The sequence below is a fragment of the Aythya fuligula genome, chromosome 8 (assembly GCF_009819795.1).
Source record: "Aythya fuligula isolate bAytFul2 chromosome 8, bAytFul2.pri, whole genome shotgun sequence".
Lineage (NCBI taxonomy): Eukaryota > Metazoa > Chordata > Aves > Anseriformes > Anatidae > Aythya > Aythya fuligula.
The window spans coordinates 6,414,361-6,428,524 of NC_045566.1; the positions used below are offsets into that span (position 1 = coordinate 6,414,361).

The 14,164-nt window shown below is 45.9% G+C and overlaps 1 protein-coding gene across 2 annotated transcripts in view; it reads left to right on the plus strand.

The window, feature by feature from the left end:
* The first annotated feature begins 1,322 nt into the window (after positions 1-1,322).
* RAB3B (RAB3B, member RAS oncogene family) overlaps positions 1,323-14,164 on the plus strand; it is a 54,117-nt gene continuing 41,275 nt past the window's right edge. Inside the window, exons 1-2 of one of the 2 annotated variants that reach the window (XM_032192809.1) lie at positions 1,323-1,335; positions 11,743-11,970. In XM_032192809.1, coding sequence (XP_032048700.1) covers positions 11,743-11,970 — 228 coding nt within the window. In that variant the 5' untranslated portion in view covers positions 1,323-1,335. Of the gene's footprint in view, positions 1,336-5,847; positions 5,893-11,742; positions 11,971-14,164 lie in introns of those variants that run through there. The other variant, XM_032192808.1, reaches the window with a different exon arrangement.

Here is a 14,164-nt window from a genome sequence, read left to right on the forward strand (position 1 = left end):
GGTATGTAGCACTGCAGCGCTCTCTGGCTTCCTACCTTCTCACCAAACTGTTAACTGGTCAGCTACCCTGGGGAAATCGTAGCAGTAAGAGTAATTTACAGACTCCTTTCAAGTGGCTGAGCTGTTATAAAGTGAAAGTTTATCCAAGGGCTGGCTGACCTACAAGCCAGTCCAAAGATGGTCAGTTCAGATCACTCCACGTGCAAGAAGCTTTTTGCAAGCAAAGTGTGGGCAGTATTTGAGCCAAAGTGCCATACACCAAACCAAACACCCCACCACGATGAGATGGGGCAGGAAGAGAACAGCACTCAGAGCGATGTGCTGAGGGCACAGCAGCATCTCTGCTCCGGTTTAGAGCCCTGAGATCAGAGGTGGTCCCTGGAGGCTGCAATTTTGCAGTTCTTGAATCTTTAGGTGGCCCCTGTGCTGACCTCCCCTGACAAGAGCTGCTCTCGTGAACCAAGAACCTGCTCTTCGTGCTCAGGTGCCTGCTTAAAGCCACACGTTGCCGTCTTGGCTGGCTGTTTAGGAAGTGCCTCGTTAGTCATGCCAGAGGGGTGTTTAAAACACTCATGATTAATTTTTGTTTGCTTTCTCTCAGGGATCATCCCTGAGAGCTGGTTTGGTTTCCCAGCCAGAGAAAGGTCACAACAGAAATCAAGTCTCTGAGGTTGAACTTGGGGTCTGTCTGTAGGATTTTAAAGACAGAAGGGTCTTCATTAAGCACTTTGTCAGACCTCTTTCAGACAAGCAATTCAGGGAGATCACAGCTACCACCTCATTTTTTTTTCCTTCTCAATAACAGTGCAGTAGTTCATGCCATCACTAGGCTTCAGAGTCAACACTCCTACTGAAGAGAAACGTCCTCCTGAAGCCCTTGCAAGATCAGGAACCGCAAGTTACGGTCCCACCGGCACAAAGCTCTCCGCATCCCGAGCTGTGGGGGCTGCTGAGAGGATTCGGGAGCTCCTGAAGAGAATCGGGGGCTCTTGAAGAGATTCGAGGGCTCCTGAGGGGATTCGGGGGCTGCTGAGGGGATTCGGGGGTATCCTGAGCAGCGCCCCGAGCCCTGATGGGACCCTCGGGGGCTCACTCCTTCCCCTGTCCCCACGCTTCTCCCTCAGCCCGGTGCCGGGACTCCCCCCCGGGGCGGCTCCGCTCCCTCCCGGGCGTTGCCGGTTCCCCCCCCCCGGCACAGCTCCGCCTTCGGGGCCGCCCCAGGTGCCGGCGGGGGGGCGGCTCCCGCCACGCTTGCAGCGGCCGCGGGACCGGCGCACGGCTCGGCTCGGCTCTGCCCTTCCTCCTCCTCCTCCTCCTCCGTCGCCACCGCCCCAGGTAAGAGCCGCGGCTCGGCGGCCGGGCTCCCTCCGCCCGTAACGGGCGCGTCCGAGCCGTCGGGGAGGGCGGGCGGGCTGCGGGGCGCCGTCCCCTCAGGCGCCGTCCCCTCAGGCTTCGCGTGCGGGGCGGGAGGGCGGGAAGGCGCCTGGCGTCGCCTCGCCTCGCCCCGGGTTCCTCCCTCGTCCTCGCCCCCCTCAGCCCCTCAGTTCCCGGTTCGGACGGGCTGAGGGCTCGATGCCCGCGGGGTGTTAAGGGCAGCCCCCCCCCCCCCCCAACCTTAGAGAAACCGTGAGGAGAACCCAAATGCAGCCCCAGCTCTAAAATAAATATTTATTAGAGGTGATAAACCGTTGCGTTATCTTTTAAATAACCTAGGCGGAGGGGGGGTGGGGGGCTGGAGGCTGTGGCCTCCCCGGCTGTTTTCCAGCTGGTGCGTAAGCCCTGCCAATTCCTGTCATTCTGCACGGATGTTTTCCGCTGGGCGAACGGCAGCGCTTCAAAACTGCCCGGCAGTGAGACGGACGGGGTTTGGTCCTGCTGGTGCTGCTGTGGGAAGGGCAAGGTGCTGGCTGGCTGCACCTTGGTGGCCTGCAGAGCACTCGTGTCCCTCACCCACTGCACAGGAGGAGGACGCTTGGTGTGTCCACAGTGCCCAGCAGCAGCAGGCAGTGAGCCCACCACATGAACCCAAGCAGATCAATCATCCCAGTTTCACTCGCTAAAAGCACCAACTCTCCGTTTCCTCCGCTTTGCACGGTGTCAAATACGCGGTCTTGCTGCCACCTGTCCCGAGGCCACGTGTTTTTTTTCCTCAGTGTGCCAGCAGCAAGGCAGGGGCGCGATGCCCGTGGTGGTGGTGTGCTGTGGGATCACGGCGGCATCACCAACACCACCGCTGTCGTTCCTGTCTCTGCCTCCGGAGGTTCTTTCCTCGTGCTGTCCTTCCCTTCTTCACGGCACGTTTGTGCAGTGAACCAGGTTGAGCTGACCTCCATTAAGACTAACCTGACCCAAAAGAGAAAAAAAGGTTAATTTGAATGTGAATTTTCCCTTGGCCCAAGACTGTGACAGCAGAGCTTTAATTCATGTTTCTGTACACGCTTTCTTGGTGGCAAACCTGGTTCAAACGTCTCCAGCCTCGTTCCTTGTCACTCCTTACCCAGTGCTGCACCCACACTTCTGCTGATAACTCTTTGTGGGGCTTCATACTAGCCTGGGCTAGCCCTGGGTTAAAATAGCCCTCTTTTTTCTTTTTTTCTTTTTTTTTTTTTCCTCCTTCCCCTCCATCCCAAGTTAAAAGATATCAGTGGAACATAGTCTTGACTCCTGTGTTTGTATCTCGATGCAGATCATGGGGGTTCTGTCAGGCTGTAAATTGGATCTGTATACTGCTATGTGTGAGCGTGTAACTAAAAAGCTTTTTTTTCCTGTTATTTGTGCTCGCTGTCCTGGAGACAGTTGTATATGCACTTACTGAGACCTTGGTGTGATCGCTGCCTTCAAGACTCTGTTTTATCAGGGCAATTTGTATTACAAGTCAGAAGAGAGTTCCATAAACCAATCTCTAAATCAGACTTCCTTTGCGATTTGGACAAAACTGTGCCGCCCTTTTTGCAGATCTGACACATTATCAAGTAACAAGTTGAGAAGACTTAATGTTTCGAGGTTTTAATAGCAGTATTTCTTTCTGAGCCTTAGGTGTAGCAAAGCAGTGCATTCATCAACACGCTAGCCATCACTGTCCTGTAGTAGCCGTGTGAGTTGAGCTGTGTGTTTTGTGGTGTTTTTCCTACTTCCATTTTGCCTTGGTCTGATGCAGCCCCAGATCAAAAAGGGGGGATGAGAGAGCTGCTTGGCAGCAGGCCCTCGTGTGAGGGGATGCATGTCTCCTGAGCCTTCCCGGGGAGGCCAGGGGTGCTGTCTGGGGGTGTTTGCAGGAGGCACGTCTCAGTGGCTAAAACTGAGCCTGTCCCAAGCTGGCCTTTCAGCTGTACTTCGTGTACACGCTGGTTAAAGTTCTGCAGTACTTAGTGAGCTCCTGTAATGCCTGCTGAGCTCCCTGCAGCGCAGTCGTATTTGGTCTTTGACATAAGCAGTAAGACGTACGTTCAGGAGTGTTAGCTAGTTAAACCTGGGAATTGTCAGGGCACTTGTAATCTGTGTTAGCAGCTGGCTTACCTCACAGCACGGACAGCGTAGCACGGAGAAAAGAAGTAACATGTCCCTCACAGATTTTCAGCTTCGAGGCTGGGGCCAGAAGGCAGCCAAAGTTCACCTGCACCACAGTGGTGTTCTGAGCTGGCCCTGTCTCCACGACACGAGTGTTACTACAGGACAAAGCCAGCCTCCTGTCACCTGATTCAGTTCTGATTCTTACATGCAGGTGGAACATTTTGGACCTGGTGTTGTAGGAAAATCTGCAAATGTCTCTTGCGTGCTTGTGGGACAGGTGTCTGAGTCAGCGTACAGCCGGCCGGTGGCTCCAAGCAGTGTGAATTCCCTCGTGTGGCTGAACTGGCGTTGTTTGCCAGCAGAGTGGGAGGGCATCGTGGCAACTTCGCTGTGTCCCAGCGCAGCTCCAGGAAATGCCTGGCTCCTGTGGTTTCCAGGCTTTCTGGAATATAAAGGGAATTGGGGAAATCTTCCCTGCAGCTGCTCTCTAGGGCACAAAGAGGATGTAAGTCTCTTGCATCCTTTGGGGCAGAGCTGAGCCAGGCTCAGCTAGCAGTTCCCCTGCAGAAGGGGAGATCCCTGTGCTGTTAAATGGTGTTCTCTGTGCCTTCGGAGCAGCGTGTTTGCCAGCAGGCAGGAACCTGTGTGATGTTAAAAGAGCCACAAACAAAACACTCGTAGCAGAGAGTAAACAATGTGAACGATGTGGAAACTCTTATTACTTTCCTTTTTTTTTTCCCACTGTAAAAATAGAGTAATAAATTTATTCTTCCTGAGAGTTTTGCCATGGCTCTGAAATGGACATTAAGGATGTTGAACGTTACGCAGGAAACAGGCGAGGCATGGCTCCAGACACCCAGAGAGATGTTTGACTCGAGGAAGTCTTTCTGACAGCAGTCCCAGCCTGCTGCCTGACAAATTGTGGTTGTAAAGTTAAGAGAATTGATGGGATAGCCACCGATTCTGGGCTTTTGTTCCACACTCAAAAAATTCTCAGCACTTTTTAAAGCTTGCGTTCCCAAATCTGAATGAGCAATAATAAACTGCCCATGTTGTTTAGAGCGTTCTCTTCTTCAGTTGTCATGCATATATTGAACTCATTCACAGCATGTGGTTTCCAGCCTAAGTCCACTACAAAAATCTAATTGTGAAGACTTCATTAATAAATCAATTTTAGCTTTTACTGTCAAGATGAGGGGCTGACATTTCTAAAGCAGCAAAACAGTGGCTTTTCTTTCTGTTTCCACTGTTGACTTATTGTTGTTCTGGATCTAGCAGTTAAGTGATTTGGATGAAGCTTCAAAACCAAGTTCCCTGAAACTGTGGACGGTGCTGAAGTGAGAGCCAGAGGTGGTCACAGAAATACCTGCTGCAGAGGCCAGGGCTGGGGGAACACAGGGAACCGTAATCAAGAAAAATGTGGAGTAGTCTGGGCAAGAGCAAGGTGCCGTTTTGTGTGCCAGGCGAGGTGATTGTCAATTGTGTGGATCGTGAGAAAGGGTTTGTCCTTGTCTGATCCAAATTCTTACCTAGAATTGGTGGCTGCAGCTTATTTAGATGAGGTCTGGGTTTGTCTGGGTGCTTCAGCAGCCTCCACAAGGCAGCATAAAATAAGTCATGGTAACAAGTGGGGGTTCACACTTGTCTGATGGAGAGGAAATGCACCAGAGCTGAAGTTGGCCTTTAGATTATATTAAACATGAAAATGAGGACTGAATTCTGTTATTTTTTTTTTTTTTTTTTTTTTTTTTTTTTTCCCCTTCTATATCTGGCACAACTATTGTTTTAAGGCAGTTATTTCTATATGGATGTGCTGTAAGTGGGGTTGCAGACGTTTACACGTCCTGGTGTAATTGGCATTTGCTGTGCAGTAGACTTTGACCCAGGCGTTGTGTGGAACAGAAATATATGGAGATGTATTTCAGCTCCTCTGTGGTTCTGTTCCCTTTGCTGCCATTCTGTGATGAGGGTGTAACAATTCCTATCTGAGGTTTTGCATCCCCTTCTAGAACATCTCTGGAAATTAAAATTTAGCTTAATCTAGATACTCTCCCTTTAATAAATTCTAAACTGATGGCTTCAAGTTCTACTGTTATCTTGGTATCTGTTACTAACTTGAGTACTGTCTCTTTTTTCTTTGTACACTACAGGGCTTTCCCCGTTACCTTCCATGAAGGAAATTCAGACCTTTCCCCAGCAGTGTGTTCCCAGTCTAACCTATCCACCCATTAGTAGCTTCTGTAATATTCTCGTTACCCATCTTTGTCTTAAATATTGTAATCCTTCTGCTTCTACATCACAGGTTCAGCAGTGTGACCACTCTTGATTCATATAACTCACAGCAAAGCCTCCATCTGTCTCATGGATTATAGATCTAAATTGGTAACTATCACTTGCTTGCCATACTTATTAGCAGTTATGTTAATTGCTCATTATATGTTTTCTGCTTCTGGTAAATCTCTCTTGTAGTACAAGTATTTGTATAAGACTCACTAAGGTCACGGCCTTATTTCCTTTATGAGCTTTAGTCTCAGGACAGTGTACATTGGCTTAAAAAAAAAACAAAACAAAACACACAAACCAACAACAAAAAGTCATTAGGAGATAGAGATCTGATTCAGGACTTAGTTTAATTCCTGAAAAATTAAAAAAAGTTTTGGTTTTCTTTTCAGATGACAGAGCACATAAAGGAGTGTTTTTAAATTATTTCTCAGTGGAGAATTGACTTCAATGTGTAGTTTGTCAACTAGAAATTGTTAATATAGACATGCTGTAATACTTCTGGGGAAAAAACACAAGGTATTAGCTCTTTTGAAAAGAAGTTTGCTGCATGTCAATAATGTCTCTTGTGAATTACTACAGAACTCTACATACTAGGGATAAAGGAATCTTTTGCTTTCTCTTGTGTTTTTTTTTTTTTTTTTCCTACTGTGTAACTGACTGAATGGTTTCCACAACCAGTTGCAACGTTCTCAGAGCTGTCCCCAGTGCTCCTGTCTGTGCTTCTCTGAGAGCCTTGGCAGACTGGGGATCTGTCTGACTTTAGCTCTAAGTGTTGACTTTAGCTCCATGTTCTTTTTTTCTACCTTTATTTAGCCTCATTATTTCTGCTTTTAAGGGAGTGTATCTAGTAATATTTTTTTCCTTCCACGTTTGTAAGTGGCTGTGGATGGCAAGGAGTCGTACAGGTGGAGCTGTGTTTGTGACTTGCCCCTTCTCTTGTTCCATGCTGCCACCACTTACCCCTTCCAAACGATGGTCACCTTCTTTGTCTCTTCTTCTCTGTTGCCTGATCTTGAGTGCTGGAGCTCAGGAACAATAAGATGGATGTAAGAGAGAGGAGGTTATGACTCTAAAATAGGGAATGGTTCCTGCCAGTTGCAGCTCCGTTAGGGAGTAAAATACTACGTCAGGAGAAGCAGTGGAGGCTCAGTTGCTGAGCAGAAGAAGCTGGGCTGGAACCAGCCTGGAGTAGCATGCTGTTGTAAGGTCTTTGACTCTTAATACAGAGTGGCAGTTTCGGCCCTGTCATCCCTATTTTATGGGTAAGGAAAGAAATGTATGTGTGCTAGCAAATGATGAAACAGTTAAACATTCACGTTTAAATTGCCACTGGTACATAATACAAAGCATTTGTGGTAAATTTCAGTTTGGGCTTTAAAAAGAAAGTAGTTACAAATATTAAGGGATGCTGTCACTGTTAGAAATGCACAGTGTGTGTAATATACAGCATACAGAGTGATAATGTTGAAAATGCAGATAGTTCTTTCCGTGTAGTTTTAAGTGTAAGTTCCATTGATGTGACCGTGTTTTGCTGGTAACTGAGGTGCCTGGCAGCAGGCGAGGAGACCCTTTGCCAAAGGCAGTTCAGACTTCTGCCTTGCAATGTTGTGAGAGATGGTGGGACATGGAAATAGCCGTGGCTGTGAACAGGCACGTGCAGTTGCTAATACAGAGATGTCTATTCTTCCAAAATAGTGATCAGATTTAGTGAGTTTTGTCTGTAAGATAGAGAAGTGCCAGCCCTCCCTTAGTTCGTAGACAAAATAATAAGGACTGGAAACACTTGAAGTACATTTTTTTCTTCTTTTTTTATTTTTTTTTCTGGAAATAAATTTATGGCAAGATATACCAGGTGATTTCTAGGCAGCACCATCAACTTTACCCAGTCTGTGTACCGCTTTTCACTGCAGCTATCTGTAGGCTGTAAATATTGCAGAAGTGGGGCAGTAGTGACCACTTCTACTGGCTCGTAAGAGCAGTAACATTTTGATGGTTCGTGTTGCACTACAGAACAGGTTGTTCACCACATCGGTCACAAATTAAGGAGCACAGCTGTGTGAGGCCACCCATACGGCATATGTCAGTGATTATGGAAACTGGTGGAGGCTGGTTTCCCAGGGAGGTGTCTTAGGGTGAGAGGCTCCTTTTTTTTAAATTGCATTACAGCGAAGTAGGGAATAAAGGCAGGAAAGACACCTTGACTGTGGAAGGTATTCTTTGGTGCCTAATAAGCTCTGATTAAGATTTTATTGCTTCAGAGCATTTGTTGCATCCCCTTCCTGCGTGAATTCTCTGGCTAACAACAGACGAGCTCACGCTGCAGGCTTTTTCCTCAACAGGGGAATAATGAGGTACTTACAGCTCCATAACTGCCTATTCTCACACAACTTCCATGAAACGGATGTGTTTAAGGCCTTGTTCCCATCGCTGAAGCCCCTGGGAGCACAGGTTGTGGATATTTGTATGCTGTTACCTACGAAGAACAGGGTGCAGGCTCTCACCAGAGAATTCTCAGCGACAATCTCATGGGCAGGTTTCTCTTCTTGTGTGTAAGGAGCTTTCTGTAACGTAGTCAAGTCTTCCGTTAGCAGCATTTTGTTGAGGATTACTCCACGGCAGTTATATTAGAGCCAGCACAAGCCCCTCTTGCGCTCCGTGCTCCAGCTGTGGGTGACTGGTAAGAAACCCTGGTTTGCTTGGCGTGTCCTAAGCAAAGAGTGGAGGTGGCTGCGTACAGGATCTGTGTTGCTATCTGAACAGCCTTTCACCACGGGGAAAACACAATTTATGTCCGCAGCAGCCGCACCAGGACATCTTTGTGGAGGACGAGGTGTGTGGTGCTGTGCGGCAATTCTCTGCCGAGCTCGATGGGAGGTGACTGACGCTTGCGAACCGTCGCTTTCCCCCTGCTGCCGAGGCTGAAGCCCTGCTGAGGACCTGCAGGAGAGGCGATTTGGGGACCTTCCTCTCAGTAGCATAGCAACTGCCATCACTTCCCACCGCTCCGTCCCCCCGCTTGGCTCCCTCGCTTGTATTGGAGCAGGAGCTGAACCCACTTCAAAAACAGCCCTGCGAAACAGGAGAAGTTGTAGGAGGAATTATTTTTATCTGGGATCTGCCTGTTCGCCGAACCAGCTCCATGCTCCCTTTGTGCTGGCGTAACAAGGGAGAGCTTGGGGCAGTGGTGGGACACCGAGTGGGTGAAAAAGGGTCTCAGGGACTTGGCCTGAGGAATCCCGTGAGTTCAGGGCAGCCCCGTGAAGGCTTTCAGCCCAAATGCTTGCCGAGTGCAACTTCAATAATGATCTGCAACCAGTAATTACTACTGCAGCCCTTCCAGTTTCACTTTAGTGACCAGAGGAGGGGAAAAGAAAATGTCAAACTCAAGCGAGGAGATGGAATTTTCTTTGAGATGTTGGTGTGCCAGCCGCCGCTGCCTTAATGCTTCAGCGAAGCGACCCGCAGCATCCTCAGCACGAGCGTTGTGCTTCTATGACAACAGCGCCGGGCTCTGTGCAAGCAGCGTTTGATCTTATTTTCTGCATTGTGCTCCTAACAAAGCTGCTCCAGCTGGTCACATTCGGTAATTGCTTTTTTAACTGGGGCTGGAGAGTGGCATTTGTAGCCAGGTACGCTTTTGATTATAGCAATCTAGGGGGTTAATGGAAGCAGCAGCGTTTCGTTTGAAAGATCAGCTTGGAGTTTGCGACTGGATTCCACAAAGGTAGTGAGAGCAAGGAGGTATCGATCCGTATATGATTAGTGGAAAACACCTTCCTTAAATGTCTACCACTAAATCTTGAAATGACCAGGCTTCCAGTGATGAGGGCATCTCACTTTTCCAAGTTTCTGCAAGTGGAATGGAGAAGTAGAGTTGTTTTTTTCCCTCTGTTACCAAGTGCACGTGTGTTCTCAATGGCATTTGTGGGCTTACATATGTGTATGAGGCACATAAATTACTCATAACTTCTCCCTGCCTTCCAGCTCGGTGATGGTACAAGCGAACTAATCACCTAATTCCTAATTTCCTAATTTTTGCAGCTGAGATTGCTAAGATTTGAACCGAGGCAGTGAACGCAAGGGCCTGAGCGTGCATGTGGAAGTTAGTTGGATGTCGAGCTCTTCCTTGTAAAAAATTCCTGTTCAGAACTGCAAGAGAGGAATAGAAGAGCACTTTTCTGATGTACTGGTGAGAGGCAAATTTGTACTTGGGCTTTTTTGGAGTGCTTGCAAAGGACTGTAGCCTTGCTGAATAGCAGCTGAAGTTAAGGACTGCGTATCAGAGTGGTATTGTATCCTACAGAGAATTGCTTGTGGGAAGATTTGACTGCATTCAGTGCAGCTGTTGAATATTGAGCTACTGCTGAAGCTCTTCAGAGCTGTCCTCATTAATGCAATCTGTGAAAGGTCTGCTGTGCTGGCTCCTTCCTGGGTGAGAAAGTTGCACGTGTTTAATCAGAGATAAACCAAGAACAGCTCCATTTGAACTTAAATAAAACACGCACAACAATTTGTTTCCCCTCTGTTGGGAGCTGAATTTAAATTGGAATGCCAGTTTAGCTTTGGGCAGCATTTTGGTTTATAGCTGTTTAAATACAGTGAATTTTGAACTTCTTTTCAGCAGGCAGGTTAAGTCCTGTGTGTGAGCGAGCCTTGATAAGCAGGAAACTGTTTGGGCACATGGTGAGAATAGAAGTTGGTAGGAGTTTTGTTTCTAAAGATGCCTGTGACTATGAATTGGGGGGAAAATTGACTTATTTCTTTGGATGTTTGTGAATAAAAGACTTCAATCTCCGCTCAAACTTTGCTTTCTGGCACTGCACACAAGTAATGCACGTCCTGGCTTGGTGGACAAGCTGCTTATCAGACCTGCATTGTCATCGCCCCAGTTTGCACACCCCCCTGGCTGGCTATAAGGACCTTCATCTGTTTGACACGGGAGGAATTCAGAAACAGCCTTAGAGATGAAAATTGTGGCAAATGAAAAAGCAGGGGCTTGGCTTCTCAGGCTGCGTGTCAAAGCTCTGAACGTTGCAGCAGCCTGGGGTTGCTTGGTGAGTCCTAGCTGTGGTGATGTTTGATTCCATAGGATTGTTTTTTTTTGGTTGATTGGCTGCTTTTGTTGCGTGTGTGTGCTTTTTAAATCCAGTTCAGGATCACAAGAGGAGGAATCTCTGAGTCTGCACCTTTCCTCTGCACTCACTATCCCCCAGAAATGAAAAGTGATCAGCCAGCCATTAGGGATGCTGCCTGCAGCCATGCTGAGCCTCACATTTTATGCATGTGCTGTTTACTTGAATTGCGGTCTTCAGAGTAGATAAGTGTCAGATGGTCTCGAAGTTGTCAGCTGAAACTCCTTTTGTCAACTGATGTTTCTCCTCTCATAGCTAAGTGTGGTGTGTTTTTTTTTTTAATCTGTAAACACTGAGGACAGAACTTTCAAAGGATGAAATGGTGGTGGTGCATGAGCTAGAAATGCAGATTGTCCCTAGTAGTTATAAAAAGAATTATTTAGATTTACCTGCCTCAGTGGCTGCTTAATGAATCGCATAGCTGGATGCATTGTCAAAGATTTTAGTTTTGGGTTGCAGCACTACAGGTTATCGGAGCAACAGAAATGGCACCCTGCCACTGGGGTAGAGAATGCTGGTTCCCCAGTAATATCTGAGCAAGCTGCAATAGCCATCTGTTACTCTTCTAAATACAAAGCAGTGCAACAGGTGGATTTCTTGGGGTTGGAAATCTTAGCAGTGTAAGTGGATAACAGAAATTTAAAGTTGGGCTTTACAAGAAGACTTAAAGGTGTGTTGCTCTTTCTTCAGTAGATGTAGTGTGTATGTTATTAGAAAGAAGAGAGATAAGTTAAACATACGGTACGCAGTTAAGGAAGACGAGTGCTTGAACTGCTCCTAAATCTGTTCTTTTTCAATGTCTGTCGTTTTTTCTTAGATGGCTTCAGTAACAGATGCCAGATACAGGCAGAAAGATACTTCAGATCAAAATTTTGATTACATGTTCAAACTCCTGATCATTGGCAACAGCAGTGTGGGGAAAACATCCTTCCTCTTCAGATACGCCGATGACACTTTTACACCAGCCTTCGTTAGCACAGTAGGAATTGACTTCAAAGTGAAAACAGTTTATAGGAATGACAAACGAGTGAAGCTGCAGATTTGGGTAAGTGCCAGCATTTTCAGAAATGATTTATATTAAACCCAGCAAAGATACAACGGTAAGAAACAGCTTGCTTGGAGATGATTTTTTTTTTTTGTAGTATGAATACCAATTTTTGTTTATATGTTTTGTGTGGTTGTGCCTTTTTCATCCCTGCAGTAAGTTCTCTCTATATTGCTGTCTCACTTGACTGATGGGACTCTTGATTTGGTCTGCTCTTCAATCTCAGGGGTTAGTGTATTATTAAACTGAAACAAAAGCCGAAGCAGATCTGGAGCCTTTTGATAGCACCTTTTGAGTGAGCACTAGTAGGTGAGAAAATTCAGTGAGCACTGAATGAGTGATCTCTAGATGTAGCTTCTGCTGTCAGCTGGCGTCCTCCAAATGAGATACTTGTCCCTTCCTGTGACTCATGTGTCTGCAGAGGTGTGCTTCAAACCGTTTTGACAGAAGTGACTTCTTGGTAAATTAAACGGGAAGAGAATTTGTGCAGGTAAGCTGGAGGGTTCCTCTGCTCAAGCACCCCATCGGTCCTTGTCCGACTCTGAATGACAGCCTTCTTGCCCAGTTTAAAAAAATAAAAGTTCCTGAGCTGCATAGTGGAGGGCCAAGGCCAAGCAATTGTGTCAATAGCTTGTGATGCTCCTTTCTATGGAAGGCAAGGGTGTTGTGTCTTTTATGCTACATACTGGCAAATGACTTAAATTGAATTTGTACCATAGTGTTTATCCTAATGGTGTTTAACCCTCTATATCCCAAAGAATTACGAGATGTGTTTAAAAAGCATAAGCTTGGATTGCTGTGTTTTAAAGTACCAAAGGGCTCCAGCTGCAATACCAGTTAACAAGATTCTTCCCTTCTGTTTTGCATAAAAAGAAAAGATCTCAAATAAGAGATCACGCTGTCATTGTCTTAATTGTTATTCTCATAACAATCTCCAGGAGGTAGCTCACTAACGTGAAACAGCTGTCTGTTTAGAGGTTTCTCCCACAAGTTAAGCTTAAAATTCAGAATTAAAGATTAGTTGAAACTGTGTCGCATTTCTACCAAAACCCTGTCCCAGCTAAGACCTTAGCGTTCTAATTGATTTATATACACTTGATTTATAATTAATCTCAGGTTATTGCATCTAAACATAATATCACAGTAATCACATTTTTTTATTGTGACTATTTTTTGAATCCAGAGTGAGAATCTAAAATGAGGAACTCTATTATTATTTACTGCAGTGGTATGATTCATTTTATTTCTGTGTTGCTGTGTTTTTGTTGCAGCAACCATATAATAAAATATCCTCTCCATGTTGCTGAATTCTGACACTGAAACTAATGCAGATAACCTGGCATGGACCTGCTTGATTTCATTTAGGGGTTGTGTAATGAGAATATTCGAAGTTCAGGCCCAGTAAGTAATTAAAGAAGACTTCCAATCCTGCGTTTGATTTTCTTGGCCTCAGAACACCAAATTCTCTAATAAATTGTGTAAAAGCAAGAAGTAAGAACTGTGAATGATTTTATATATATATTTCAAAGATACCAGGATTAAAATGAATTAAGCAGGAATTTTAAATAAATGTTTGAAGATTTCAGGAAAAAAAGGCTTTAATAACCTTCAACTTCTTACAAAAAGAGATGCCAGGCAGATTCCTCAGCGTGTGCTAACTGTAGGAGCTGTAATACTGGAGTTAATCAACAGTATTGTTGATTTAAAATTTCCTTTCAATAAAAGGTTTATGTAAATGCTTGACAGTTTCTAGAGCGACTTGTGTGCTTTCCTTCTCTATTTCTGTGTTCCTTGCATGGATCCCTGATGTGAGTCATGATTTAAGGACCTTAACCATCAACTTTGTGTGTACTGCTTTAAAAAAAGCAGTGTCTGAGCTTGCTTACTTCCTGCCTGTCCTGAGACTAATATCTGTAATATCCGTGTATTCTTCAGGTTACAAGCAGCAGTGAGGGCCAACAGTATCCCAGAACTGTTTCTGTGTGTAGGAAGGAGATTTCTCACTGATCTGCTTTCTGATTCCTTTATAAAATGATTTACAGCTGCTGTTGAGTTTCTGTGAGTGTGGGACCCTGCAACTTAGCGCTCTGCTTTTACTTGCAACTTTCCAATTATGTTGACATTTTTTAAACCTATGACCTGCTAAGCTTGATTTTAAGACTTGACTGAACCAGGCTTAATGTGGAACTAAGGG